This window comes from Orcinus orca, chromosome 3 (assembly GCF_937001465.1).
Source record: "Orcinus orca chromosome 3, mOrcOrc1.1, whole genome shotgun sequence".
Lineage (NCBI taxonomy): Eukaryota > Metazoa > Chordata > Mammalia > Artiodactyla > Delphinidae > Orcinus > Orcinus orca.
The window spans coordinates 105,639,631-105,667,573 of NC_064561.1; the positions used below are offsets into that span (position 1 = coordinate 105,639,631).

The 27,943-nt window shown below is 43.4% G+C and overlaps 1 protein-coding gene and 2 long non-coding RNA genes across 3 annotated transcripts in view; 1 reads left to right on the forward strand and 2 right to left on the reverse strand.

The window, feature by feature from the left end:
• Nucleotides 1-868: 868 nt before the first annotated feature.
• On the reverse strand, nt 869-27,893 carry RGMB (repulsive guidance molecule BMP co-receptor b). The gene is made up of 5 exons (XM_004263507.3): nt 27,838-27,893; nt 26,796-26,871; nt 23,322-23,587; nt 17,702-18,210; nt 869-4,311 (listed from the first exon to the last, which is right to left on the reverse strand). Exons 2-5 carry the CDS (start codon nt 26,798-26,800, stop codon nt 3,643-3,645), a joined length of 1,449 nt encoding a protein of 482 aa, XP_004263555.1. The 5' UTR covers nt 26,801-26,871; nt 27,838-27,893; the 3' UTR covers nt 869-3,642.
• Nucleotides 4,728-11,543, reverse strand: LOC125963894 (uncharacterized). The gene is made up of 2 exons (XR_007476320.1): nt 5,719-11,543; nt 4,728-5,680 (listed from the first exon to the last, which is right to left on the reverse strand). It is a non-coding gene; the product is annotated as an uncharacterized LOC125963894 (long non-coding RNA).
• Nucleotides 26,767-27,943, forward strand: part of LOC125963895 (uncharacterized) — a 29,171-nt gene continuing 27,994 nt past the window's right edge. Inside the window, exon 1 of the long non-coding RNA XR_007476322.1 lies at nt 26,767-26,903. This is a non-coding gene — a long non-coding RNA (uncharacterized LOC125963895). The remainder of the gene's footprint in view (nt 26,904-27,943) is intronic.

Consider the following 27,943-nt stretch of genomic DNA (forward strand, 5'->3'; position numbering starts at 1 on the left):
TATTTGTTAGTCACCATCTGCAGTTCAAGACAATAACGACCTCTTTTTAATTTGGACAGCTGCTCAAGTTTCAATCCCTGAAAAGCTGGAGGTCTGGACATGAATACAGTGAAGAATTTTTTATTTTTAAGCATAGACCTCATTGTGACAGATTATTTCGTAGTGTTCATTCAGTACAGACATAAGCACTATGTACTCAGTGGCTGTTAACACTGTCATCCTACTTCATGTGTTCAGTTGACATAATTTTCCTTTTTTATTTGTTCTGAACTGCCACACATAAACACTAAGTATAAGGATTAACTTTCTCTTTAAGAAATGATTATATATGTTTTCCCCAATCAGAATTGGCTCCATTTAATATTCTACCTAGTAGCACTAACAGTGCTTTTCTGTGCCTTCAGTTTGGGTTTAATTCTTTTTCAAGCTTTTCTACCCTTTGGCATGTTTCGTGAACAAAGACTAACTTACAGTCTTGTGATGTCTCTTTCTGGAACACCCAAGAAGTGGGGATTTACAGAAGTTTCCAAAGCCAGAAAATCCTGCCCCCCAAGATCCTCCCCACCAGGACTAAGTTGTTGCCATCCAGGCTGCCTTCAAAGAACCAAATGCAGGTCCCATGTCTGCAGGGGCCCAAAACTAATACTAAAGACAGACCTTTGGGATAATACTGACTTATCTGCAACTGCTTAAAATTTAAAAAGGAAAAACCACAGTAGTGATATAGTTTAGAAAATGAGTCTGTGGACAAGTTGTACAACTTACTGTCAGTAACCATAAAGGATTTTGCACAAACACACCCTCACTCCCTTTCTTCTGCTATTTCTCGGCTCTTCCAGCAGGTGTCACTATAATCACAGAACAAACATTCCACAGGATGGTATGTAACTTTATTTTTCTACCATAATTTAAAGTATTTACACACTGCACACTCACTGTTTTACACAGATACTTATTCATACATCTATGAACCACATCTAAAGGTTTCTTTGCAAAGACTCTACACACTGTGGGAGTTTCCAAGCATAACAAAAAGAAGGACAAAAAAATGTTTCGAGTCTTTTAAAGACAGCCACGTGGAGCATCTGTGAAAACCAGTGTTTTCCCACAAGTTTAAGCTCCCCCAGAAGACGTTTGAACAGCTACATCCTACCTATGTGTTAGTATGACCCGACACTCTTCTGGTTAAGGAGGATTTCAAAAACCAACATGTGCAAGTAGCATTTTCTTTAGACATTCTATGAAAGAAACTGGAGAAGATAAACCAGGCCCTTCTCTAGAGAAATACCTGTATTTCTGAAACAGTTATCTGTGGGGAGGGCCTCAGTGTCATACAGAGATACTGACTATAAAGGGAGAACAGCTAAATACACTGGTACTAATAATAGTGATGTAGGATGCTTTTAAGCATCCTTTCCAGGTAAATGATATGGGCAAAACAACCCAATTTTCTTTTCCCAACTATTAGCAGAGGTGGTTGTTTTGCTTTCCCTGAAAAGGACAAAGGTATGTTAATCATATACACTCTAAACCCAGATACTGTAGAAAACTTCTACTGTTTTTACTTCACTTTTAGACTATTTGCACAAAAATAGTGGTTAGAAGTACCCTAAATATTTTTCCTTCATTCTACTCAAATTACGTCAAAATTACTAGCTAACTATAGCTTCTAACCTGGCACAGGATTCTGTAAGTGAACAAAAGAAGTCACGGCTCAGAGCTGATGGTAGGTAGGCCCCCGGTCCAGCTCTTATATAAGGATAACAGGTTTGGGTTTCAACCCTCTGTAAGCAGGATGCCTTCAGGATTTTCCCAGACTGGCCAAGATTATTCTCTCATATACCAGAAGATGGTCGAGAGGAGGTTTGCCACCTCTGGATGAACCCACATCTCCATCCTGTGACTGATAGATCAGTTCACGAAGAAACAGAACTTCACAAAATGACATCCTCTTTCCTGCCAGTCTGGGCCTCTGGCAGTGCCACTTATCAACAGGACATGGCAAAAGGAAGAAATTACCTGGCCAACTAAAACTAAGCAGAATCTTGACCCAAAGATTCTGCTGTGAAATTTAAAGTTCACTAACTTTTGTTTGCATTTACGTAAATGATTAGGGTAAAGTATAAATATTACCACTAATTCTTGGAACCATACATTTACATTTTAGATGTAACAACATAAACCTACCTAGCCTGGAGTTCATGTTCTCAGTTAGCGTTCTTGCCTTTTGTTGGTGGTGTTTTCCTTTTGCAAGAGGTGCCAACAATGGAATTGAAGAGGCAAGGAGTTTCTCTGTAGCTTGGTGAAATTACTATAAAGTAAAATGACTAAATAATAGTCACCTACTGATGTTAAGAGGGAGAGTATCTGATTAAATCGAGAGGCCACCTGGGGTGCAATACTGCCCAGTGCCAATGTCTGGACTAACCAGCACCCAGAGTTAGCTACATACAGAGTCAGGCCAAGGAAGCGCTTCTGTCATGAGCGCCCTAGTCCACTCCATTATGCACACAGATGTGTCAAAGGCTGAGGAGGGCCTCGGTGTGGAGGGCAAGGAAGAGGAAGACTTTGTGATGGGATCTGGGCCTTGATGTTAAAGCAAGAATCTAACAAACCCCAGTCCCTGGGGTCCTAAAGTGAGACTGAGGAGGGCTTACTGGGCGTGAACACAGGCAGCAGTGTGTTTCTGAGCCCAAACAGCCAAGGAAGAGAAGGCTAAGAATGTGGGCTTGTACAAATTACAGAGATAAGAGCAAGGCATGATCACTCAATTTATGTTTTTGCGTTTTGTTCGTTCAATGTAGAATAGAGTTAAAAGGGGAAAAGCTACAGTTTACACAAGGACACGGGATGACAAAATTCTGAGAGCTGCCGGGGTCTAGCAAGATGCCTGGTATTCATCTATGAAATTGTCATCACTAGCCCCTTCTGACCTATAAAAACAGCAGTTTTCATTCAACCTACCATACTATAAGTGCTCAGATATAACAATCCTAGTTAATAAGAACGGTACTAACATTCTCCCCACCCTCCGAAAAAGTGACAGCTGTAAAAGAGGAAGAGGGCCTAGAATCAGTGTTTAAACAGCCAAAAGCACCTGGAGGGGGGTTAACTGTCCTTCCATATCAAGCAAGGGCAGAAGAAGAGGGTAAGGACCTAGTTCAAAGGAACGAGGCAGCTGCCCCAGGAGGCAGCAGGTGAAAGCTGCGTGCATGGGATGAGCAGCAGTGGGAAAGGACAGGAGGGCGCAGCCAGGAAGAGCTACAAACAACGTCACCGGTCATCTTCAAAGGGAACGCTGCGTACGGTGTCTGTGCACGTGTACTATATACATACTAACCAGGTACACACATAAATATTTAATATATAAAAAATAAAGTGCTTTCTAACAGGTCCCCAGGCAGGGACATTATAAAACATTTCACGAAACTGCAAAACAAAATCGATACAATCAAAGAACACTACATCCAACAGACGTGAAAACAGTCAAACACAATATGTACAATCAGGTGGGTGTCCCAGGACAAACATCCTGTCATATACATGGTATATACATATATACTCTTTTACTCAATATATTATGACAATATATATTTTAAAATTTTGTTATAGACAAAAACAGAAACAAAACAAAGACAACCCCTACAAAAACACGATAAGGATGGAGCACGCGAGGCCTAGACTGACAGACAAATGGCTGTCTCCACGGGGAGTCCCGAGGCCACTGCTTGGGAAAATGTGCCAGCGTTCTTTCCTGGGGTGCAGTGCCGCCATGTCTTCCAAGGCACTGTGGGCTGCGGCAGTGAAGTTGGCATCCCCCGTGGTGAGCAGGTCAAAGACACAGGACTGGAAATAGATGTCCTTCACCGGCATCTTCTCGTGGCATTGAGCGTTAGCAGTCTCCAGTGTGTAGCCAGGCCAGGCCTGGGCCGAGGACGTGTGAGGCAGGCTGTGCCCTAGGATGGCAGACACCTGGCCCTGCCCGTCATCGATGCGCTCGCTCAGGGGGCAGCCGTTCACACACAGCTGCAGGTCCTGGCTCTCCTCGTAGGACATGGCCAGGTCTTCAGGCATGCGGACGGCGAGGGTCAGGTAGCGACCCAGCTGCCGCACGAACACCGTGGTCCCTATGTAGCGAGCGTGCATCTCCACGTAGCGGCCGCTCTCCCTCTCCACGATACGCAGGCTCTTGATGTCGCCGTCCCCTCCACTGGTGCTGCCATCCACAAAGGCAGCTGGCAGGTCATCTGTCACAGCTTGGTATACTTTCTGATCTGTACACTCGCGGTGGGCTTTGAAGATGATGGTGATCTGTGGGAAGGAACGCGTACAAAGTTTAACACGATGGGAGGGATACGGGACGGTGCATCCTTGTGTGGCAAGAGCTGCTCTCCATTCTGGAGTTGAATGGCTAGAGGCAGAATCTCCAGACTAGGCCTCTTTGCTTCTGCCTTGCAAGTGAATGGTGTCACTGTTAGGGAAACTTTTAAAAGTCCTATGTATTTGGAATGATAATTTAACACAGATCCGGGGAATGTGCCTCCGGAAAAAATGTTCATTTTCCTAAGACAGAACAATGCTGTTGTTGGGATACAGGCAATTTTTATTGGTAATTTATATTTTGTCTCCTTCCAAAAACAGATGAGCTGTGGTAGAGCTCTGAGAAAAAAAGATTCCGTTCTCAGTTATGCAGAAGCTCTAAGTGGCTTAATTAACAATAAACCTACCAGAAATTTTTTTTTTTTTTTTTTTTTTTTTTTGCGGTACGCGGGCCTCTCACTGTTGTGGCCTCTCCCGTTGTGGAGCACAGGCTCCGGATGCACAGGCTCAGCGGCCATGGCTCATGGGCCTAGCCGCTCCGCGGCAGGTGGGATCTTCCTGGACCGGGGCACGAACCCGCATCCCCTGCATCGGCAGGCGGACTCTCAACCACTGCGCCACCAGGGAAGCCCCGTACCAGAACTTCAATTTCTAAAAAGTTTCTCCCTTGGACGCTAAAACCATATCCCATGACTCATCACTACAAACTTACTTATAAACACTGAGGGAGGAAATGGAAAGCTGAGGAGGGGGCCATCCCAGCAACAGCTACCAATCATGTGCCTCAGGAAAGATTTCTCTTAAGTCCCTTAATCAAATGTTTCACATGACTGACTAATCGCTGTGACAGCAAACTCACTTAGCAAATGCAGCTCCCAAGCACTGGCAGACTAAATACCCTAAACCTAGTTACAGCAAATGTTTTCCCCAAATAGCACGATGGCCCTTCGACTTCTCAGAAATCTGTTCCCCAGTCAACTCTCAACCCGCCAAGTTAGGCAGACAATTCATGGAGAAAAAACTACTGATAATACAAAAGCTTCCCTTGAGTGAACTGATTTTATTTCCTTAATTAGAACAATTATTAAAAAAAAATGAACCTTGAGCACCTTGTCTCCAACATCCTCAACATCTCTGCCGCAGGGGATGGAAGGAAGATGACGAGGAAGAGACAGGGCCTTCTGGGTCACACAGGTGGGAAAACGGTCCCCAAGGGGGAAAAAAGACTATGCTTTGAGATCTGAGTTATTGTCAATAACTGAGGTAACAGCTTCTTCTTCTTCTTTTTTTTTTTTCAGAGAACTATTTTATTTTAAATTAATCTTTACTGGAGTAGAGTTACTTTACAATGTTGTGTTAGCTTCTACTGCACAGCAAAACTTTACAATGTTGTGTTACCTTCTACTGCACAGCAAAACGAATCAGCCATACATACACACCTATCCCTCTCCTTTTGGACTTCCCGCCCATTTAGGTCACCACAGTGCATTAAGTAGAGTTCCCTGTGCTGTACAGTATGCTCCCATCAGTTTTCTATTTTATACATAGCATCAACAGAGTGTATGTGTCAATCCCAATTATTCTTTCTTCTTGAAGAAAAAAAGAAGTATCAGGTGACTTCAGTCAAGGAGGGAGGTAGACAAGCCAAACACTCTACAGATTACTCTGGATGGAGGGAAACTTCCACCTCCTGCAAGGGGGCTAATCAAAACAATAGACCCTTGTTTAAAAGGCCATGCTGGCCCCTCCCCACCCCGCTCTCTACAAGTCCTCACCACCACCCTCAAGTTTATGTCCGAAGGGCTTTTTCCCCAGCTCGGCCAGCATTTGCTCACACTATTTAATTCCACGTGTTACCACCAGTGTTACCTAACTGGAATTTTCCAGCCTGTTCATTTCACTTCAGCCAGTTATAAAGCCACATCTGAACCAGCTGCACTGTAGCAACTGGTTAAATTCATATCCGTTGTTTGCAGCTGCAACTAAAACCCAGACAATGCACTAAGAAAATGCTTGGTTTTCTCCCTTCCTAATTACCCTGAGCCACAATTTAATTTCATGACCAGCCTTCTCACATTTCAACACCTTCCTAACAACCTGAAGGAGGTGTACCAGAGATGATTTCAGGAAATTTGTTGTGCATCCAACCATACGACCTTCCAGAGCGAGTGGGATTTTGAGCTAGATATCTAATGGGACTATAAAATAGATTTATTTGGTGGCTCTAAAGACAGTTTGACAAGTGCTTTTTTAAGGTAAGCTGGGATCCCTTGGAGGTGAAAAAGATTTATTCAAGTAAATTCTGCACCTGAAGAGTTGAAAGTTAATACAGACGGCTACAATAAGAGTAATAGACTTTTCATACAGCCACTCTCCTCATTTTCAACTAGAACATCCACACTCAAAGAGTAAATGAACTCTTCTAAAACAGCTAGGCCATTTGTCCTTCCAGTCTAACAAACCTCAAATTTAAACCAACTTGGCGTTATCTGCAAGAATTAAGTACTTTTTAGTTCACCTTAGGAAAAACACAGAGGAATTAGTTTTGTTGCGACAACACACCAGAGAGATCCAATTCCAAACAAGTTTCTAAAAAGGCAAGCAAGGGTCAATATTAAGATGAGTGGAATAGTTCCAGCTCTCACCAAGTCCACCAATTCCAACTCGGGAGTCATTTCAAACACTCTCACGTTATTGTCCTCTGCTATGCCTGTGACACTGACAGTAACTCCCATTACTTCTAGAAGATCAAGTAAAACTTAAAGCTTGACCGCTGCATACTATCTACACTTACAAAATATTCCAGTTTACCTAATGGATTTCTGTCTGTCCAATTTCCTAGGAGTGATTTTCTCTATGAGACAACGAAGCTGGTATTTCTCTTGTTGTTCCTCCTTTAGGTGAAATAATTCGCTCGGAGCATATGTATAGAATTAGCCCTTGAATCAAGATGCTGAGGGTAATGAAGCAACCTCAAAGCCTGAGAGAAGTTTCCTGAGTGGTCCTCTGTAGTTTAAGTAAGTACTGAAGAGATACCTAGAGATATAATCAATGTAGTAGAAAACACTAGGTAACAGTTTCACATGACTTAAGTTTTGTAATGTAATTTCATTCCTCATACAATTAATTACAACTCGAGGTCTTAAAAAGCAGGCACTCAGCCATGAAGGGCCAGAAATTCATTTCCAGATTCTGTCTCCCTCTTCAGAAAAAAAAAAAAAAAAATTTATTCACTCTCAATAATTCTTACTTTAAAAACACTCAAAATTTAATTGGCATGTTTGGTAATTCCACACGTTTTCTATTTCCAACTAGCAGCTGTCAGAGGGTAAAAACAGGACATTCAAAAATGTATTCTAAAGCTCTCAAACAGATAATTTAAAAACACCAGCTATGCTGCTTACTTTCCCCCCTCTATGAACTGATCCATATGCTGTAATAACTCAATTTGGCACATCTGTTCTATGCCACACCATTTATTATTGATGGATGGCATTTCTGTGCATTTAAAACGCCAGTGCCTTTTGTTAAACCTCCCCCGCCCAGCCCCTCCCAACCCTCACCTCAGACAAACTACTCCAGTCCCCTCATTCATTTTTAATGTTTCATTCCCTGAGATCTTTACCACCCAACGGGTCTCTTAGGAAGAGCAAGAGAGCAGCTACAAATCAACCTTTCCACACGAGTAAGGCCATAAGGATTTAAGGTTTGCTGTGAAATACCAATATTTAGAGGCAGCTGCCTCTCCTTTCCACCAGGAAAGTAAAAAAAAAAATTAACTGAAAACGACGTAGCCCAGAGAACCAGGCATTGCCTTGGCAATGCACAGACAGAGCTTCCCCAGGCTCGACAGCCTTGCAAAGTGCTGCACAGAAGTTTTCAAACAGTAGAATTCCCCACAGGCTGTGCACTTAACTATTTGTGCTTATTGTATTTTGGAAGAAACATTTATTGGTGTTTAATCAGGCCATCTGGCACTGCAAGTGCAGGACCTTACTCGATTTCTCTAATAGCAGAACTCGACTTTAAGATCAAGGGACTCCATCTCTTGGATTAAGATGGGCCCGCAAACCAAACTGAAAGTCACAGAAATCAGCCTGGAACATACAGAAACAATTTTGATATGTACCTAATTAAGATTCTGCTTGTGTTAAGGAAGCTAAAATTAATTTTATTTCATATAATTAGCTGATAAGTCTACTTCCTCAGATCCTCTGGGTGCAATTATAGGTTGAAAAAACAGGCGACTGTGGGAGAATAAGAGAACGCTGTGCCCATGGCCCCTTTGCTCTTACCAGATCAGTGGAGTACAGCCTCTACACTCAGTCCTCAAGGCTGAGCAAAACAAGAAACCATTCCAAAAAGGGCACATGCTTCAAAGAAATAAACACACGTGCTCTATCTCCAGCTCTAAAACACATAATCTTAACTTCAGAGGGTCAGTTTTTATAAATGTTGAGGAGTCTGAGCCTAGGAAGCTCTGAAGCACCATAAGGAAGTATCTCGGCTGGACTGGGGAGAACTCTGGATCTCTCTCCCTTTTGTGGAGCAGGAAACAAAAGCATATTCATCTAGAATAACTTTCTGTTTGAACAGTTTCATACAAAACCTAGGAGAGTGTATGTACCATACTTAAGGAAAAAATGTTGCATTGGTTAATAACTGATGTCATTGATAATTTTCCTGAAAAACTAAGAAAAAAAAATCTGTCAGGAAGGTGTGAACTCGATGAACCGAATGTAATTTTACCATTCCGACTCAGCCTACATATCAGCTATCTACCTATAGGAAATCTGAACTTAAGATCTATAAGAGTATAGTTTCTTAAGTAATTTCATTGGAGTAGGACAAGATACTAACAGGAAGACAGTAGTACATGTGTTTAAGAGGAGGGTGGCAGGTTAAAAATCTTACTCTAGACTTCTTTTAAGTCCTGAATGAGACTATAAAAATCTCCTACCTTCTAAGGATATCAAAATAGGTTTCTCTATGCTCATGAGTCTCTTTCCACAGAGCTCTGTTCTAGAAACATGTACAGGATTCCAGAGAAACGGAATGGATCAGACTTATTTATTCTTCAGTGTTGCCCTAGGTAATACATGCAGGAACAAGGGCTGCCTTGGCTGCTGGAGGGGTTCTTGGCAGCAGATGGAGAAAGAAGAAACCAAACCAGAGGGAAAGGACACCCACAGTTGAGGCTGCTAGGGTGGTCCAGGGGAGAAGCATTAAGCTCAGTGGCTGGAAAGAGCATGTGAGAGAGAAAGGGAAGCAGGCCCAGGGATGACACATAAAAGGGACAGGCAAAAAAAATGTCGACTTCCAAAGGGCAATTTCTGTACACTTAAAACAAGGAAGGCTGGAAGTAGAAATAGGCTCAGAGACAGGGAAATCGGCCAGTTTCCTTGTACAGACCAGAGCTGAGTTTGGGGAGGAAAGGCCTCTGGTCCTCACAGTCTTGGCACTCAGAGAACTCCAAACGGAACTTCTTGTTTGTTGTGTTCGGACTTTGCATTGAGGAGGCCAGCAAATGTAGGAACTCACTACACTGCTAGATGCGAAGTTAGATATGTGTAGACAGTATTACAGGCCGAGGCTGCCACTGTGCTTTAGACCAGAGGCTAAAAATATTCTGAAAGGTGACAGCCAGGGCCAGAGGCAATAACTCTAGGGGCAGGAATCTGCCCTAGCAAGTCTTGCTTTTAGGGATCTCCCTCCTAATTGGGGGGGGGGGGGGATGGGGGGGATGGGCACAGGGCCAGGGTTCAGCACAGCTGTTTCCCAAACCAATGGGTATTAGGAAATCACAGTCTCATTGATCATTTTTCAGTTTTGGTGATTTAAAAAGCAAAAGGGCTTGAAGGTCTCCACAATACACTCACACTCTGTCACTTGTAGGTTCAATTGCAGGTTCCCAGGGCTATTAAAAAAAAAAGCAAAGCCCAGGAACGAGGTGGTTACAGGCAGTGACCATATATTCCAAGAAGCCAGTTAACTGGAAAGTTACAAAACAATATCCTTCTGTCTTCATTTTCCTGAGGCAGGGAGCGGGGAAAGCATGAACACCACATAAATGCACACGTGTGCTTATGTGTGTACTCACCCACACCTTTAGACGGAAAGATTAAACCCTGACCCCCTTTTTTCAGGAGCACATGCAGAGCAGATGGGAAGTTAGTATTTAAATGCTGTCACATCAATTCTATCCACAGTGTGTATACTAAGTTCCAACACTGAAAGAACCCCACCAGCAGCAGCAAAGGTACTTTGGGCTCCAGCTCTTAATAACCAGCTAACTGGGACATACAGAGCTCCTCTCTCCACAGACCCAACTTCACCTGAAGTTCTTTCTAGACCCGACAGCATCATGTTTTCACTACAAGGCTCTCCAGCTAAATTCTGCATCTTAGATGGGTGCTGCTATTCTTGTTAGTTATTACTTACTGACAAGCTGAGCAGTTTAAGAAGTCCTGAAGTTACCCCACCCATGAGAACACAAAATTCAAAACAGTGGAAGAGCAAGTTCTACTACAGTCAAAACAAATAAAGACAAAATGGGTAAGGTAGCATTTTTCATTGTTCAACACTGTAGGTAACTATCCCACATTCCGCACAGGCAGAAACTGTTTGGTTAGCATTAATTGAAGCCAACAAAAAAAGTACCAACCATCCAATGTTTCCTTCTCGCCCCTTCCTCTCAAAATGTTAACTCAAAGAAAATTTAACAGGGCAGAGAGAAACATTTGGAAATGTGACAGAAAAACAAGTTCTAACTCTCAGCTGTGCATCAGACTTGGCCTCCTGCCTCTGGTTTAAACTATGAAGGAGTGTGGATTTGTTTTAAAGGAGTAGAGGCCCACAGCACTCGCATGGAATCCTGGCTGGCTCAGGCAGGCGTTGGGTTAATTTCTCTTATAAATGGGGGATTACGAAGGTCCTTTTTGTCCTTCCAAACCACATCTGGCACAGAGGGAGCGGCACAGAGAGATTCAAAATATAAAACTGACAAGATACACAGACACAAATTTTATACATTTTTAGACAGTTTCCACTAACATCTTCCGTATTTCTTCATTCTACTCCAGAGAACAGAAAGATGATAAAAGACTCATTACCTAGAGTACATGAATCTGTATGAACAATATAAAGGTGTATCTTGTTTGGAAAGTACAGCATAAAGAATAAATAAGGCAGGCCCATTTTCACCTTACAAAATGATCTTTCACACTTACAGATACATCATGGAGCTAATAATTTCTCCTTCTTTTCCTTCTTCCTTTGCCCACATATACTTTTACCTCCAGGCAATCTGCTGAAGTTTCATATAGTTCTATGAAGCAAAGCTGAATAGTTTCTGGGCCTGAGACCTTACAATCCAGTACAAACGAGAGCTATGCAGGAAACAGAAAAGGACAAATAGAAATACTACCACCTGCAATTATAGCTGATTTCTGCTTTTCTAAAAACTATTCTTTAATGTTTCAATATTATCTCTACAATAAGTGAATTCAGGGAGGATAAGGTTATCTAAGACATGTTTTCATGTGTCTTAAAGATGAGATGGAACCCTGAAAAAATGATTTTAACTAAGAACTGGTGATACTGATGGTCAAATTCCCTAGAAAGCTTTCTGGTATTAAATCAAAGATCAATAACCTTTCAACAGTGGCAGCCAGGGTTCTAGAGCCTGCTAGGGTATACAGGAGTGAGGAGACCTGGGTGCAGGTGAGGGGCCACCTGAACAGTGGGAAGTGAAAAGGGAGACTGTGACAAATCCTAGGAGTAAGAACACTGGCCTGTGATGGTGACCAGCGGGGACAGTCAGGCCCTGGGTACAGCAGCCCATCTCTCTAGCCCAACCTCCTGGTCCTTCCTGACACCCGAGAAAACTCGCAGCTCTTGGAACCAGCTTATAATGTGGGCCACCAATGTTCTAAGAAGAAACCCTGCGAATGGCTTTTTTTCCCCCACACACAAACCCACAATTCTCCACTGACTGCTGCAAAGTTTAGTTATGTGCTTAGACTGAGGCAGAGACAACATTCACCTCTGCATCTCCCATGCATAATAGGCCCTTTAATGCTGGGTGTTTCAAATGTAGCACCACATTATACATTTTATCAGAGAAATGAATATAGTATACAAGCTGGGAGCTACAACTGCAAACTTCTTTCCCATCTGTTCTGCAATATGCCTCAACTGGTGTTATAACCTTTTTTTTTTTTTTTTTAGCATTTCTGCAAAACAAGGAGGACCATGACAAGATGCAAATCTTAAAAAGATGGCAAGAATTAGCTGCATAACAGATAATCGTAACAAAACAAAGAGCAACCTCAGATTTTAAGGATTAGTTACAATGTATCTGCAAGACAGCTTGTGCTCTCTGGAAGGAAAGGGCTCTATATTCTCAAAGAAACTGCCACGTGTCCCTTCTGTAACAATGTTGCACGAAAGCACAGTGTCCATGTATTCAAATCACAATCTGGCAGAGGGAAGGATAAGGCATCTTCCTTAGTCCACAAAAATAAGAATGATCACCACTGTGTAGCTCACATTGTCTCCATGAAGATACTAAAAACATAATTGGTTACAAAAACTTGGCTACAAAAAAATGCACTAGGCCTAGGGTCAAGAGAGGACAGATTTCCAAACCTTGATCCAAAGATATGCCTAAAGACAGTGGAAAGCCTTTGCAATGCAGGCGCGTCTGCTCTGATTTTGTAACCAACAGAGAATGACCCAGAACATTGGTTTACATGCCCACATTTGATTGTCGAACAACAGTTCATGCTAAGGGGCATCAGAAAGGAGCACAGGATCCAATCATGCTCTAGGACCCTACAAGTGAAGAGTATTTTATCATCAGGGAACACCTTGGGTTATGCAGTTTGATGAAGATAGTAAGCAAGAATGGGTCAAAGGGACTAAGTCTTCCTGTATCTCTAGTATCATCAACCAGTGGAAGTTTTCAGGAAATTTCCCAGAAAGCAGCTAGAGTTCGAGACTTAGGGATAATTATGGACTTTCAAAGACAGGGTCTCTTACCATGCTTTGGATAGGCACTGAAAGCTACTGCCCATGGGGTCACTGGGAGCTGGTGGCCCATGGCAGCAGCAAGAATTCACAAGGCACCTCAGAGTACCTGTTCAACAGCCACCCGGCTTGGTCAAGCACAAAGAACACACCTCTTCCCCAAAGTCAAACTGCCTGAAGGTAAACCACCTTCTCTCACTAAAGGATGAAGTACAGAAAAATCTGAAGATCTATAAAGGACCTGCAGTCATCTCAATCTCCCCTCCTACTTGCAGTTTTGTTTCACTGAGTTTGAAGAACAGCATACAAAAGCTAGAGTGATGAGAAAGGACATGATTACGTTAAAACGAAAGGGAAAACAAAGCAAAGGTATACCAATTATTTGTACAGAATAATTTTTAAAAATATTGCCATCCTTTAGGTGTGTAATACATTCATCCTTGAAATTTTTTGGTTAAAGGAATCATTTTAAATGCACCTGAGAGACTGGTGCTTTTAATACATGTTACTAGGAATACATTTGTAAAGTGCAGAATCCTTTCATAAAATAATTTATACCAAAATCACCTGTAATCATGGCATATACAATTCCTTATTAAATCCACATAAACAGGGATACATAGATGCACAGAATGAAGTAAAAAGGAGTTGAGACTGAGAGGCTGGCAAAGAGAATGTGGAAGAGAAGTTACAGAAGCCCAGCATCCCCACAGATGACCTGGTTATTTACCTGTGTGAGGCCCAGGAGAGATACTGGCATTGTGTCCCCTCCCCCACCCCCAGCCCAAAACAGAAACTGCTTTTCTTCCCATGTAGCCAGCGCTGCCAGTTCTAAGCCTGCCCCCTCTCTCATCTCTCTCCCGCAGAGTGCCTGCAGGCCAGAAGCTGCCCCTTACAGCCAAAGGTGTAGAAGGTGGCCCAGAGCTGACATGGATCTCAGCAGAGGTGTGCAGGTGTGCCAGGAACCCTGGCAGCCCCACGGCGGGGAGAGATGAAAAAATAGCCCTGGTCTCCCCTTTAGGAACACATCTAGCTGGCAAGGTGGCCAACCATACAGACTCCTGGGAAGGGATCCCCAACAGGCTGGTGGAGGGCACGACATAAACCCAGTGGCCGTGAGAAGGCATACCTGCACGCAGCATGACCGACGTTTCCCAGGGAACGGGGAGAGAAAGTAGACAAGGGAAGATGAGGCCAAACTGTCAAGCACTGCAGGTCTTGCTGCCCTACACTCACTGCTTGCCATGTGGATAAGGAAAAGTCTTAGCTAATAAATGACCCCTTGAGTATACAGGTGACTCTGTAGTTTAGATTTTTTTTCCCCCCAAGCTTTGTCTTTTCGTGATGAGGTTTGAAACGTGGGTGTTTAGGGGCAGGTAGAGCTCACAAAGACAGCCTTGAAGATGACTTGCTTAAGAAGCCAGGTTACCAGGACTGAGTTGCCTTAGGGACTTCCCTGAGCAAAACACCTGAGTCTAGTGCTTCAGTTTAGTGCTGAAGGTGGTGAAATGAATGTTTGCTTAAATACTATAATTTCGGCATCACAACCAGCCAGCCTCTATGATATGACATCATTGGTCAGTCTTTAAATCTAGTGACACTGAGCACATAGGTCATTAAAAATGCTTGACCACAGGATGACACAGTATCCGCAATGTGCAGTGCTGGGTTATCCAATAGCTGGTCTATGTATGTATTTAAGGTCTCAGTAAAGCTGGGACTCATATAAAAAATTCTTCTTAAAGGTTTCTTGAAAACAGTATTACAGTAGACATCAAGGAAAAAAAATTAGATCTTTTTTGGAACTTATTTCTTATGTACTTTTTTGTCTCATTGTTTTTATTTTTATTGCCATCATTTTTTCATTGCTTAGAATTTTTAAAAGGGTTCATTTTGGCCCCGGGTTGGTAAAAGGAAATTGCAGTGCAAAATTTTAGGCCTTTGTTTGGTTTCACCAGCAGAAGCCATACCAACATGGAGACAGGCCCTCAACAGTAACCTTCCAGATGCTTTTGGGGGCTTTGGAGAGAGTTACAAAAAGAAGAAGGAAAGAAACAACTACTAGAGGTCATAGAGTCATTTGTTGCTGAACAGCATGGTCACCAGATGTGGGGAAATACTTTCCAATAGTGCAATTAAAGACCAAACATTCTCACTGTCTGCTTGAGTTTATGTTAGAGGATAATTTTTCCCCTCTCCTTTCTGGAATGGGTAAAATCTTTGATCCTTACCAAAGTGAGGGAGAAAACAAATTGTATTTATTTATTTGCTAAAAACTATGAGAGATTCAAGCACAACTGAAATAGAATGATCTGAAGTCCTTCAGTGTCAACTGTTCCATTTATATAATGTTAATACTCATAAGGTAACCAGTTGTCCCCAAATATTTTCAACATGATCTGTAAAAAGTATAAAATTTTGAAAGGTTGAACACCAAACAGAAGTGACATGTGACTGGATGGAAGGCTTGGAAAACAAAACTTTGGGCTTGTGAAAAGAAACAATATAGCTGACCCCTGAACAACAGGAGGATTAGGGGCAAAGACCCCTGTGCAGTTGAAAATTCACATATAACTTTATAGCTGGCCCTCTGTATCGAGAGTTCTGCACCCAAGGATTCAACCAACCATGGATCATGTAGTACTGTAGTATTTACTACTGGAAAAAAACCCACGTAAGTGGACTGGTGCAGTTCAAACCCATGTTGTTTAAGGGTCAACTGTATTTTCCTATGCACACAGCACTTATTAATCTCAAAAGTATCGTTTGAAGGATACCACTCCAAGCCCTCAATTATTTACACAATGATTTTGATGATTTTCTACATTCCTAATAGAACTGTCTTCTTGAATTTTCAGTGTTATGTCTTTTCAAAGACTATTCCCAGGTTTTATATCCTATGACTGCAATAATGATGGATTTTTTGCCCATGGCTTGTCTTATGACTTCATAATTATACTAACTTCATATCATAACATACAGCAAATACATATTTTAATATACAGATAGGAAAAATTACTTGCATACTTGTAAAACACAGAGGAAGAAAAGTTTGAGATATAAGATTTGGAAAGGTAAGCTTGGGCTTTATTGGGAGTTGAAGCGTAAATAGTTTTAAGTCCCCCTAATTTGTCTAGATCGATGTAATAGTCTTTGTTCAGAGCAATGACTTCTAATCTTAGATTTGTGACACCCCCGGGGTGTCTCCATACATCTCTGGAGGTGCTGTAAAATTCCCTCCACAAAATGTGAAGTAAAATAATTTAAATTCACTTAATGACTATGTCACATATGTTTGGAGGCAAGGGAGGTGTCCTGGAATCAAAAGAACAGTCGTTAAGTATTATAAAAGCTTGTTCCCTGTCAATTATATTTTAGCCTAAACCAACTGATGAAAAGATAAACAAAGGAAATCAAGCAAGATGAGAAAACCTGTATATGTGATTTTGTGGTTGGAGGAGACAGTGAAGGAGCTGCTTACTTGGGATGCTATTTTCATGGACAACCCTTTTTGACTGCTTTATTTATTAACACCTGAATCAGCTCGGACTGGCAACTGGAAAGCCAGTCATAGCTCCTCTCCACCTACTTGCACTAAGACACTGGTGCCTTAAAATTGGCTTAGAGGATCTCTATTCAGTATTAGTTTCTTTAAAACAAACAAACAACCACCACATACACTGGCAGCTAGACAGGGTAAGTTTAACTTAACTATGTCAGTTTTCCCCTCAGGCTGACTTACATTTTTATCCTGAGATGACATGGGGTTATAAATCACTGCTCTGCAATATCCAATTCTTAACTTCCTTGGTCACCACTAGGTTAGGAACTAAAACACCACTGTGGGCTTGCCACTGAGAAGCTGGCTTATAGCCATTACATTTTACTATAGCTTCCAAGTTCCCAATAAAATTTCCTGATGGGTTACTGCCTCTGGCTTCACAGCGTTCTTTATTCAGAACACCCATTTCAGTCATCTGATAAATCTGAACATGGATTTCTTCAAGAGCCACACACATCTGCACTTAAAAATGACACCACTGAAAAAATAAAGAACTTTTTTTTTTCATTAAGCAAGCCTGCCTTTTCCCTAGAGAACCCAACTTCAATGTTTACTTTTTATTTTTCGTATCACTGCCTATTTAAATTTAGACCCACATTTTACATAAGCCCTAGAATTCCACTGAGAAATTTTTTACCAAGTAATTTTCATTTAATCCTTCATCCACCCTGCGTGCCAAGATGACCAAGAGAAGCTCCTTTTAAACTAGGTCTTTTGTATCACACTTCAAAAGTTGCCTGAAGAATCAAACTCTGAAAGTTATTGGAAAGAAGAAAAAAGTACACTTGCCTTATCTGTAGCAGTAGCACTGGATCCAGGGACCACAGGCACATTCGTCACTTGAACTGAAAGATAATTATTATCTATGAGTGGCCAGGCCCCTTCCACTTTGCATGTCTGGAAGTGATCCTTGAAAGTTCTAAGGTGAGGATCTCCGAACAAGCCACAAAAAAGGTAATTAGGAGGGTTCTGGTCCCCTCCCCTGTGTTCTCTGGCTCCCGCGTGGCTATGATAGTTACAAGGGTCATGGGTCACTTCAGGGTTTGTGGAGGATGTGGGTCCGTCCTTAGAACAGTTCCTCTGGCTCATGAGGTCACTGATACCCAACACAGCAGAATGGTATACTAGGTTACCACGGCAGGCTTTTGAAGTTCGCTGGGTGCAGCCGGCATAGGCACGCAGAGCCTTGCAAAACTCAGAGTCAAAGCCATCAATGGCAGAGTTCAGGTTTGAAGTCAGGAACACAAAGTCTGTGGTACATTTCTGGATTCGACATTGGGCTGGCTGTTGGCAGTCACCTATGAGAAAGAAGATAAGAACAAACATTTTTTAAATGCTTCACAACTTCCTGAGCTACATGAGAAAATGACATTCTCCTCTGGGAACTGTTTGTTCTATTTCATATACTCCTATTTTAAGAAGGCCTTCAGAAATAGGGCTGTATTGTGCTTCCTGGCCTCTCACAAAGTAAGCCACTGGGAGAAACACTGCATGCAGCTAGTTAACTTGAGACTAAAGCATGGGCCATTGTGAGTAAACAGGAGTCTAGCCCAGTGTTCTTAGGGTAAAATTACAAGGGAATGATAAACGAAATATTTTATCAACTTTGCTATTGTTTATATAGATTTTGAGAAAGATGTCTTTGCTTTAAGACCAAGTCAAAGATATGAACTTTGTTTTGATTTTGAAAACTGCATAAGTAATGTGCTTTGGAAATCACTGTCTATGCACAAAACCACGAGTAAAGCCTGCACACCTCAGGGAGGGGAAACTCCTAAATTACAGCATGATTAGTTAAAACACCTTTACCTGATTCTACTATGGCTATAGGCAAAGAATATCAGGAAAAAAATCCAGGTACTAAGTTATTCTGCATTTCTTGAGGAATGTTTATCAACAAATTGCATATAAATTAACACTTAATCTCCTGGTTTCTATCAATACAAAGTGTAAATGTTCCCTTAAAAAAATGAAGTGATTGATTTGACCAAGCTAGGTATTCACTTATCCCATAACATCAACCACACTAGGATTCCAGCTCCTAAACAGTTCACCAGTAAAAGTACACTAAATCAAAAAGTACGTAACACTGACAGGTGATCCCACCAACTATGTTTTTTTCCAGAAACAGAACCAGAGACAGAATTATTAGAGTATAAACTACTTTTCCCCTAAATCAACAATTCACATAAACTTAATGATTAATTCACATTAACTTAATGATTTAAGTCAAGCTAAAATGAATGAAAAATCATGTGATTACTGCCCTACTATTTAAAAAGTCAGTTTTCAAATTATGGCTTGCCCCTGGCTTCTCATATAAAAATGTGTAAAATCTCTCAAAGCACAAAAAACACAATGAACTGCCAAGACTAGGTCAGTGGTGTGCACCAATCAGTTTAACACTATATTCCTTAAAATGGGAACACCAGGATTACTGAAATGAGAAACAATTTTCTTTATCATCCACCTCAAATTTTATACAAATGAACTGTAATGCGTATCTGTATTACTTTTGCCCATCCTTTATAGGTCTCTCAACCATGGAGGAGCCTCAGTGTCAAGTCTTAGGTTCCTCATATGAGAAATGAGTAGGTTGTTCTACAGTAAACTCTGTGATCTTTTCTAGGCATAAAATATCTATGGGGGGGGAAATCAGTCAGTAGAGTATTATTAAATGTATAATTATTCAAGATTTAGGCATAACAAAACTTCAGGATAATATCAAGATTTAGTAATTTACCTGATAAAGACTTAAAACTAACCCTAATAATCATCTTAGAAAGATATTTTAATCTTTTCAGTAGTAAACTGCTTTTAAATCTGAATAAAATAGCCTGTAATCTCTGCTCATGGCATCAGCTGGGGAAACAAAGGGTAGGAAATGACAACCTCTTAAGGCACTTTCCCAACCATTCTTAAATTTCAAAAACCAAAAAGGGAAAAATATAGTCAAGATTGGATATTTGATTTAACACAAGTAAAAGAGATTAAAATATTTTAATATTTTGGAGCTATGAATTTACAGCTATCACTAAATCGCACTTAAAAAAATCAAATACATCTTGATGTGTTTGGTCCCTTTTATGTTTGCTCATTCTAAAGTTGATATTTATAGAATTCCTCTCTATAAAGTAGATCAAATCATTTTTCAACTATTTTTACTCAAAAAAGCAAAAATGCGAACAAAAAAATACAACCAACCAACAACCCCCCAAATGGTATTAAACCCATTTTACAGATGGGAAAATCAAGACAAAGGGACACTAAAGGCCTTGTCCTGGCTGGATTGTAAACAGCTAGTATGAAGCCCAGAGCATGGTGCCTTTCCTCAAATCCTGTTTTCATTCCTCCACATGTCACATCTCTACTAAATGCCTGATTCTCAAGAAAGTACTTGATAGCTTAAAAAAAGACGTAACTACAGTATTTCTTTTAAAATCAGCTTCACAGTAAGCAGTAAGCAAGAAAATAAAATATGGGCCAAGATCACTCAGTAATGAACAGTTCTTGGACAACATATAAATGACAGCACAAGAACTTTCTGCTAAACTTGCAGTGCCTATTCTTTGTTATGGCCTATAAAATCTAGCCAAGCATACACTTACTAATAATTATTTCAAATAGTCATAAAATATCAGAAGTAAGACCAGCATGGAAATGCAGATGCAACTGTTCAGAAAGAAAGAGAAAAGCAGAATTTAGATTCCCAGCTCCTTTTTTGTTCCTTTCCTTCCTCCCCTCTCGCTTTTTCATAGCAGGTGGGTGCCGATTCCTTTGAGAAATCTCACATAAAACAGAACTCCTTGGGTTCCTTTGTTTTGGATGAGGTTTCTAACAGACTTTTTGAATAGAGAAGATGGGAGGGAGGAGGGCTAAATAGAGAGAAAGTGCATTTGGGTCAGCAGTTTCAGCCCCATCACAGGCTCCTGTATAATGACTAATTTGCAGCATACACCCAGAAACATCCAGGCTTCATGAATTTATAATGACAATGCGCACTTTGCCTGTTATAGGCGGTAAAGTAAGCCTCCTGTCAAAATACCAAGACAATGCAGAGCAGAAACAATTTCAAGGATGCAGCCAAGAAGGCCATGAAGTGTATGAGTAAGCAAGGAACTCCCATATTGGATCTCCATTCAGGAAGCGCAGAGGTTTGCTTAAGGGAAAAAAAAAAAAAAAAGTGAATAAAAGTATTCTTTTCATTTCCCAAGGGCAGAATTCAAAATCTGCAGCTACAGATCTATTTTTCAAATCAGATCATCTATGATGTGACAGTATTTTCATTCCGGTAAATGAAACTTACTAAGGGATTTGTGGGTCTATAGCTTTCATTAATGATCCAGACATAAAGACCTCACCATTCAAGACAGTTTCCTCAATGTCCGGACTGCGCGTGTGAATCTGCAGCCCAATCACCAGTTTATAATAAAAGAAATCAGATATGCTGAAGTGAATTAAGTGAAATGCAGAGCCATATGGGGTGCAGAGGCAAATTATATGGATCCAGGCATCAAACATATGGTAGCCCATCTGTAAAGAGCACTCGGCTAGGCTCCCTGCTCTGAGGAGAAACACCCCCTGCATTTCAATAGCACTGCTCTTCAAAGAAATCTCTCAAAAAGGAGCCCTCTTTTCTATAACCAGATTAACTGCTCCATTCCAACAAGCTGTCCACAGATATCACTCACCACAGCAACTCTGGGTAGAATCTAATGGTGACTTCAGCGTGAGCACATTAGGATACTGAGAGGAGTTTCACATTCCAAGTTCTTGAACTAAGGCACCTTAATTTTCTAAACTTTTAAACCAACTTCTTAGGCCTTTCATGGGCCAGCGAAGAAATCTTCAAGGACCACATTCCAATCCTGTTGTAGGACCCAATGACAACTAAAGGAAACGATATCCAAGTAGTCAAGAGGGACACAGTCCTGCCTACCACTTCAATTTCCATTTCAAGCAACCTACACTTTGACATTATGGACACTTATTTTTTTCACACAAAACCCTCCTGAGCAGATTTTTTGACACGTCATAAAAAATTTTCCATGTAACCATAAGCAAACTGACTTTATTTTCTAAGGTTCTAAAGTCACTAATTTAAAACCTTAATCATCGTAAAACTTGCTATTTACACTATTAAGACCTCGGTCTGTTTCCACAAGTGACAGTGTTAAAATGCAGCTGTTACATCACAATGCAAAGTTATGCAAAGTAAATTAAGTCGCCTCCTCAAATGCCACATTTTTTCCCTATTACTTAAAAGACCTCCTGGATTTTTAACACTGCTGCTATGACTTAGTAAATAAATAAGAATTACTCCGTACAGTTGGGTGGCATTAAAGTTCAGTATTCTCCAGATCAGAGCGTTGTGACTGCTGTCCTACAAATACAGGACAAAAAGATCGCGAAGGAAAACTTACCTAATGCTCTAAGTGTGCTCAAACTACAAGATAAATTATCTTTCAATTTGGTATAAAAAAAATTCTTTGTCTAGATCTGCTCCTAGAAGTGGTACTTATTAGTAAAGAGTGTCCTAGATTTTTTCCCCAGCTTTATTGAAATGCAACTCACATATAACATCGTGTTAATGAAACGATTTTAAAAAGAAAAGTAGGTTAAAACATGCTAAAAGGCTCATCTTCGCTAAGAAGAACGAAGAAGGCTTACTTCGTTAAGAACAGATTCCTCACCGCTGCTTCCATAGGGGAAGCGCCAAACCTCCAGAAGGCAAGACATCTGTCAGCCTCTCCTGGAACCCGAAAACACGCGGCTAGCCACAAAGCACGAGTTTTTCCAAAGAGGTTGAAAGCTGAATTAAAAGCAGCTTTCGCAAATATGAAAGAAATCCCAGTTTTAAAAAGTTTAAGTTACTTCGAGATTAACCCCCAGGTTTTCCAGCTCTGGTGAAAATCTTTCCATCTGGTGCGATTTCTTCGCCTCGCCGCCACCCCCAACTCCAGAGAAGCAGCACAAGGCTCCTAGTCACCCCACCGAGGCGGCGGCGGCGGCTGCGGAAACCTGATCCCAGCCTGACTTTCAGTAAACACCAATGCAGAGAGCAATAAAGCATCCGGAACATTTGTCTCGGGTGCGCAGCCCCCGCCCGCTACATCTTTGATAAGTGGCTGTTGGAGGGGAGATTTATCAATGGTCCGAGCAGAAGGCTGGGAAGGCGGGAGGGAGGGGAAGAGGCCTCTCCTCTGCGCCCCGGGCGCTCCGCTCGGTCAGTGGGTGTGTTCCTGCCGCCGCCCCGCGAGCCCAGCTAAGGTGCATGGCAGGGGCTAGTGAGGCCTTTCCCGTCGCGCCACGCCGCCTTCCGCCCCGGCAAGCGCCTACGGGACCGGGGGTGTCGGGGAACAAAGCACTCGGCCCTAGAGCTGGCTCCCCTCGCGCGCGCGCCTCATACCTGCGTGAAGCAGCCCGAGGCTGAGCAGCAACAGAAGCAGCAACGCCAGGGGCGGCGGGCAGAGCCGGGGGCGGGGGCACTGCTCAGCCCCGGCGGCAGCGGCGAGGGCGGCGGCGGCGGCGCAGGAAGATGCTGCTCTCAAGCCCATGCCCGTCCATGCAGGTCTCGTGGGCTCCGGCGAGGGCGGCGGCGCGGGCGCCGTGGCGGGTCCCGGGCCGTGGCTGCGGCATGGGCCGGAGGACGCGCCTCGCTTCCTCTTCTTCCTCCTTCAGGCCCGCGTCGAGCACGGGCCGCCGCCACCGCCGCAGCGAGCAGTGCGCCGCGGGCGGAGCGAGTTGGCGGCGGCGGCAACAGGGCGCAGTGGCATCGTGGCGGCCGGAGACGGCGGCGGGCGGAGGGAGAAGGGGCGGGAGAGAAGACACAAAGACCGTGAGCGAGTGAGGGGCCCGACCTGCAGCGCGCGGGCGCCCTGGCCGCGGCCAGCGTGGGCTCACCAGGCGTGGAGCTCGGGTGTAGACGAAAATGAGGAGCACGCAGCCCCAACCAGCGGCCACCGCCGGCCAGGATATCTTTCCGCGTCTGCCCAGCTCTCAATCAATCTCAGCCCCTCACTGCCGCCCCGCCCGCCCTACACCCGCCAATCCGAGTCGTCCCCACCCCGACCTCGCCCCTCCCTCTAGCTCCATTGGCTGAGAGGCCGACGCTCTGGGCCCAGCCCGCCACTCGTAGGGCCCAAAGCGCCCGCCCCTCCGTGCCTCCTCCTTCTTTCTGCCTGCCCCGTGTAGTTCGGGTTCCGCGTCCGCCCGCTGCGAATCCTGTCCTTCGCGCCCGGGCCCAGCCTCCCTCCGGCTCCCTCCTCTGCTCTCCCTCCACCCCGTTCCGCGATTTACTGTTTCCTCGCACCCAATTGAAACAGGCGACAGCAACTTTGTCCTGGCGTCGTTACAAAGGCACCGGCCTTTGACCTCTCCTTGAATTAATGTGATCAGGTTCAACCTCCCTCCATGACTTTTATTAAAAATTTCTTTTTCATCACCCTCACTCTGTCCCTCCAGCTCCAGCTACGGCTACGGCTCCTTGGAGGAAGCGGACGCTTTTACCCTGAGCCTTGCGGCAGGTCCCTTCGCAGCCAATCACATCTGCGGAACCGCGTTCTTAGCCTGTTGCGGACTTTTGGTAAAGCTAGCACCCAGTCGCGTTGGAAATCCGAATGTGACCCACGGTCCGGAACAAATCGGATAGGCTGGGAAGGTACCCGCCAGCTCCCGACGGAGTTCGCTGGCAGCTGTGCGAGGCTCCGGTGTTCTTGTTCCTTTGACATTTCCCTTCCTGAAAGCTGCGGGGAGGGGTCTGAGAGCGGGCGAACTTCAACGTGTTCGGCTACAGTGTAATTAGATTAATGAGGATAGTAAGTTTTTAATGCAGTGTAGAATAATTATGCCATGATTTCTTGTTGCTCAGTGGCTTTTCCACAAATTTTCATCGTCTATTAGCAAATTAACCCAATGGCAGGTCGGTTTCTACTTTTGCGATTGAATGGATCCCAAAATGAGGGAAAACCAATTGTCTGCCAGAAAAGAGGTTGCCAGTGGAGACACAGGAAAGCATGTTGTGAGATTGATGATAGGTTCTAATTTGTTATGAGTAGGTGTGAAGTGGTATCTAATCTCAAGAATGGCCTCAAAGGCCGGGAGCCACTTCGTACTGCCCTTGTCTCTGCCCTTCTCCAAACGGCAAAGGGCTGCCATTTTAAATTCACTGATATCCAAGTCACAGTCTGCAACCCTACCTGCTACATTACTTAGAATCTCTAATTAGGAATTTCGTATCAACCACGGACACGTTAATATTCCAACATGTTAAAAAGTGCTAATCAATGGACCAGGATAATTGAGGACAAACCTTCCAACGCTCCAGCTTACTCATTAGACGCATTCTGAATTATACAAACCACTAGGTCCCTAATGAAGGATGCCTATCTATTTTTACTGCAACTTTTCATTACTTACTTATTACGTACTATGATGACTCAAGTGGTAAACACACCTTTCACTGCCCAAGATATAATCCAAACCTTGTGTGTATCTATAATATGCTTAATAGTAGCTTCAGAGTTGCCTGGAGAAATGACATTTTGGGGGGAGTTATCTGATATGATTTTTAGATGATACTGTGTTGTAAATCAAAAATTTACTCTCTTACAATTACTACATATTACAAATGAAATCAAGTTAATGAAATACTGGTAAGTGTCTTTTAAATAGTAATCAAATGTGAACACTATCTTTCAAAGTATTTTGCTAGCAAAGACTAACAGTAAGATGTTTCTTCTTCCTTAACCCAAGATTTAATTCGACCCCTATGAAAGAAGCATCCTACTTTATTGACCATACTTTAAAACATATAACCAAGAGTTAAGGATCAAATTCAGTTTAGTTTGAGTCTTTTCACTCCTGATTTTCTATGATTTCCCCGCCTTTCCTCTTCTCCCTCCTACATCCTGCTCCTTAAGTACACGGATGCTCTAGATTTTATCAACAGAGGGCACCCTCGAGTCACTGCAAATCCTGGTGTCCTGAAATGGAGCTGTTGTTCTTTAGAGGAAAAACTTCATTTTTTCTAAGGCACTTTACTGCTCCTCTGTTGTAAAATTTGACAAGCTTAATATTTATACGCCTAACAATTCACTTTTTATTGCTGCATAAGTGTTCAGCCTGCTAGAGGAAAATGTTAATTTTCACAATTAAACCACAAGGTGGTTCCTATTTTCAAGACATTAGTCTAGTTGACACATTGGCGGGGTAAATTCGGACTGTTAGTAAGATCCCGAATCAGCTTGGGAAGCAAGAGCGTAGTGAATGGTCACTTACAGCGCATCCACTCCCGCAGCTAGTATGCTGCAAGTTAAGGAGGATTTTAAGACTCTACAAAGAAAAATCTGGGGAGGGAGCTAGAACACAAACATAAAATCGATGACTTATAAAAGTTTTTACATTTTAATCAGAAAAAAAATCGTGAAGTGACAGCTTGCACAATTCACAAATCCACCCTGTTTCTTGCCACTTGTACTCTTTCCTCCTGCGTCTTTGTTTTCAGGAAAAAAAAGATGAGACTGGAACAGTATAATTAGGGGACACAGCAAAGCATCCGTGCAAAATGGGTAGAATTAAAACACATGCCAGCAACATTAATGGATTCTAAACAAGATGTGGTTTCTTATCCTGAACCTTTACATGATGTCTTAACTGTTCCCCTGTTAATAAACAGAATCTCCATTTTCAGAAATCTAACACGAGGTCTCTAACAATCACCGGGGGCAGAGGAGCCAGGAATCAGACCCGGGGTTGCGATTTGTGCAACCCATTTTAGAGTAAAGGCTCCCCTGCTGTTCCCCAGTCCACCCTACGCAAGGCAGGGGTGAAGGAGCCCGGAGTCCGACAGCCCAGCGGCAAGCAGCTTGTATATTGTACTTACATCATTCTTAACCCTTCCGTTCCTGGAGGGGGCTTGGCGGGATCAGGGGATCCCTGAGCTCCGGAACACGCAGGACCTGGATGTGAGAGGAGAGTCCCAGAGCCAGGGGTAAGCGCTGCGCCCCCGGAAGGAGAGGGCCTGGGGCGTGCGTGGGGCTCATCACCCGAGCGTATACAACCGGCCCCCGCGATCCCTTCGGGCTCAGCCGCGGCTCGCACCGCTCAAAGCGGCAGGTGCAAAAAGCATTTTGGAGTCGCTTGCCAGCGCGCGGAGGTAATGCGCTTCCTGTCCATTTATCTCAGGAAACCAGCGCAGCCTTCCCTTCCAAACAAAATTAACCTCTCATTACCCAGCCACTCATTCCCGAGAAGGCCTTAAAAGCTTTACCAGCTCGCTAATGTATTTAAGCTTTTCTTCCAGGCAAACGCAGCCGCTGCCGCGACTGCCATCAGCCCCGGGGGTTCCTCTGAGCTCCGCCGGGAGCCAACCGCTTACTTCCCCCCAGCCTGCAGGCTGGGAAACTCTGGCCAACCCAAATCCCAGTTTGTACTAATGAGCTGACCCGACACCCCTGAACCGACTTCATGCCGGAAGCAGCCCAAACAAGTTCCCACTAATTTCACAAGAGCCCCTCGTATCAAGTCCTCAGCTCCCCTATCCTCAAGGAACGGGGGAGGGTACCCGGGAGGAACTTCAATAGCAAGCTGTCCCCGGGGAGTGGGCGCTGACTCCCCTTTGGAACGCCAGCCCTGTTCGCAGCGGGGGCGGGAAGCACTGATCAGGGGCGTGGGGGTAGTGTTAGCTAGGATCCAGCCGATTCCAAAAGTGGAGAAGCAAAGGTGGTTCTAGGTCTACAAGGGGCAAGAAGGGGCCTTTTGGAGGGCTGGGGTTTTCTCACCCTGGTTCTCGCCGCCCCGAGGCTGGCAGATTTATACCACACAGGTGGACGGAGACCTAAACAAAATAGTCCCGGCCGCTGCCTGCCGCTCACCCCCCACGTCCCTCTGGCCCACCGCAAACTTCAACAAAATAAACAACTCACCACAGGCATTCCCTTGTCTGCAGCGCGACGCTTGCCAGCTGGGAAAATAAGCGGCAAGCCACGCGGCCGGGGCGCTGAGGGGGGCAGCGCGGCGGCCGCTTCTCTT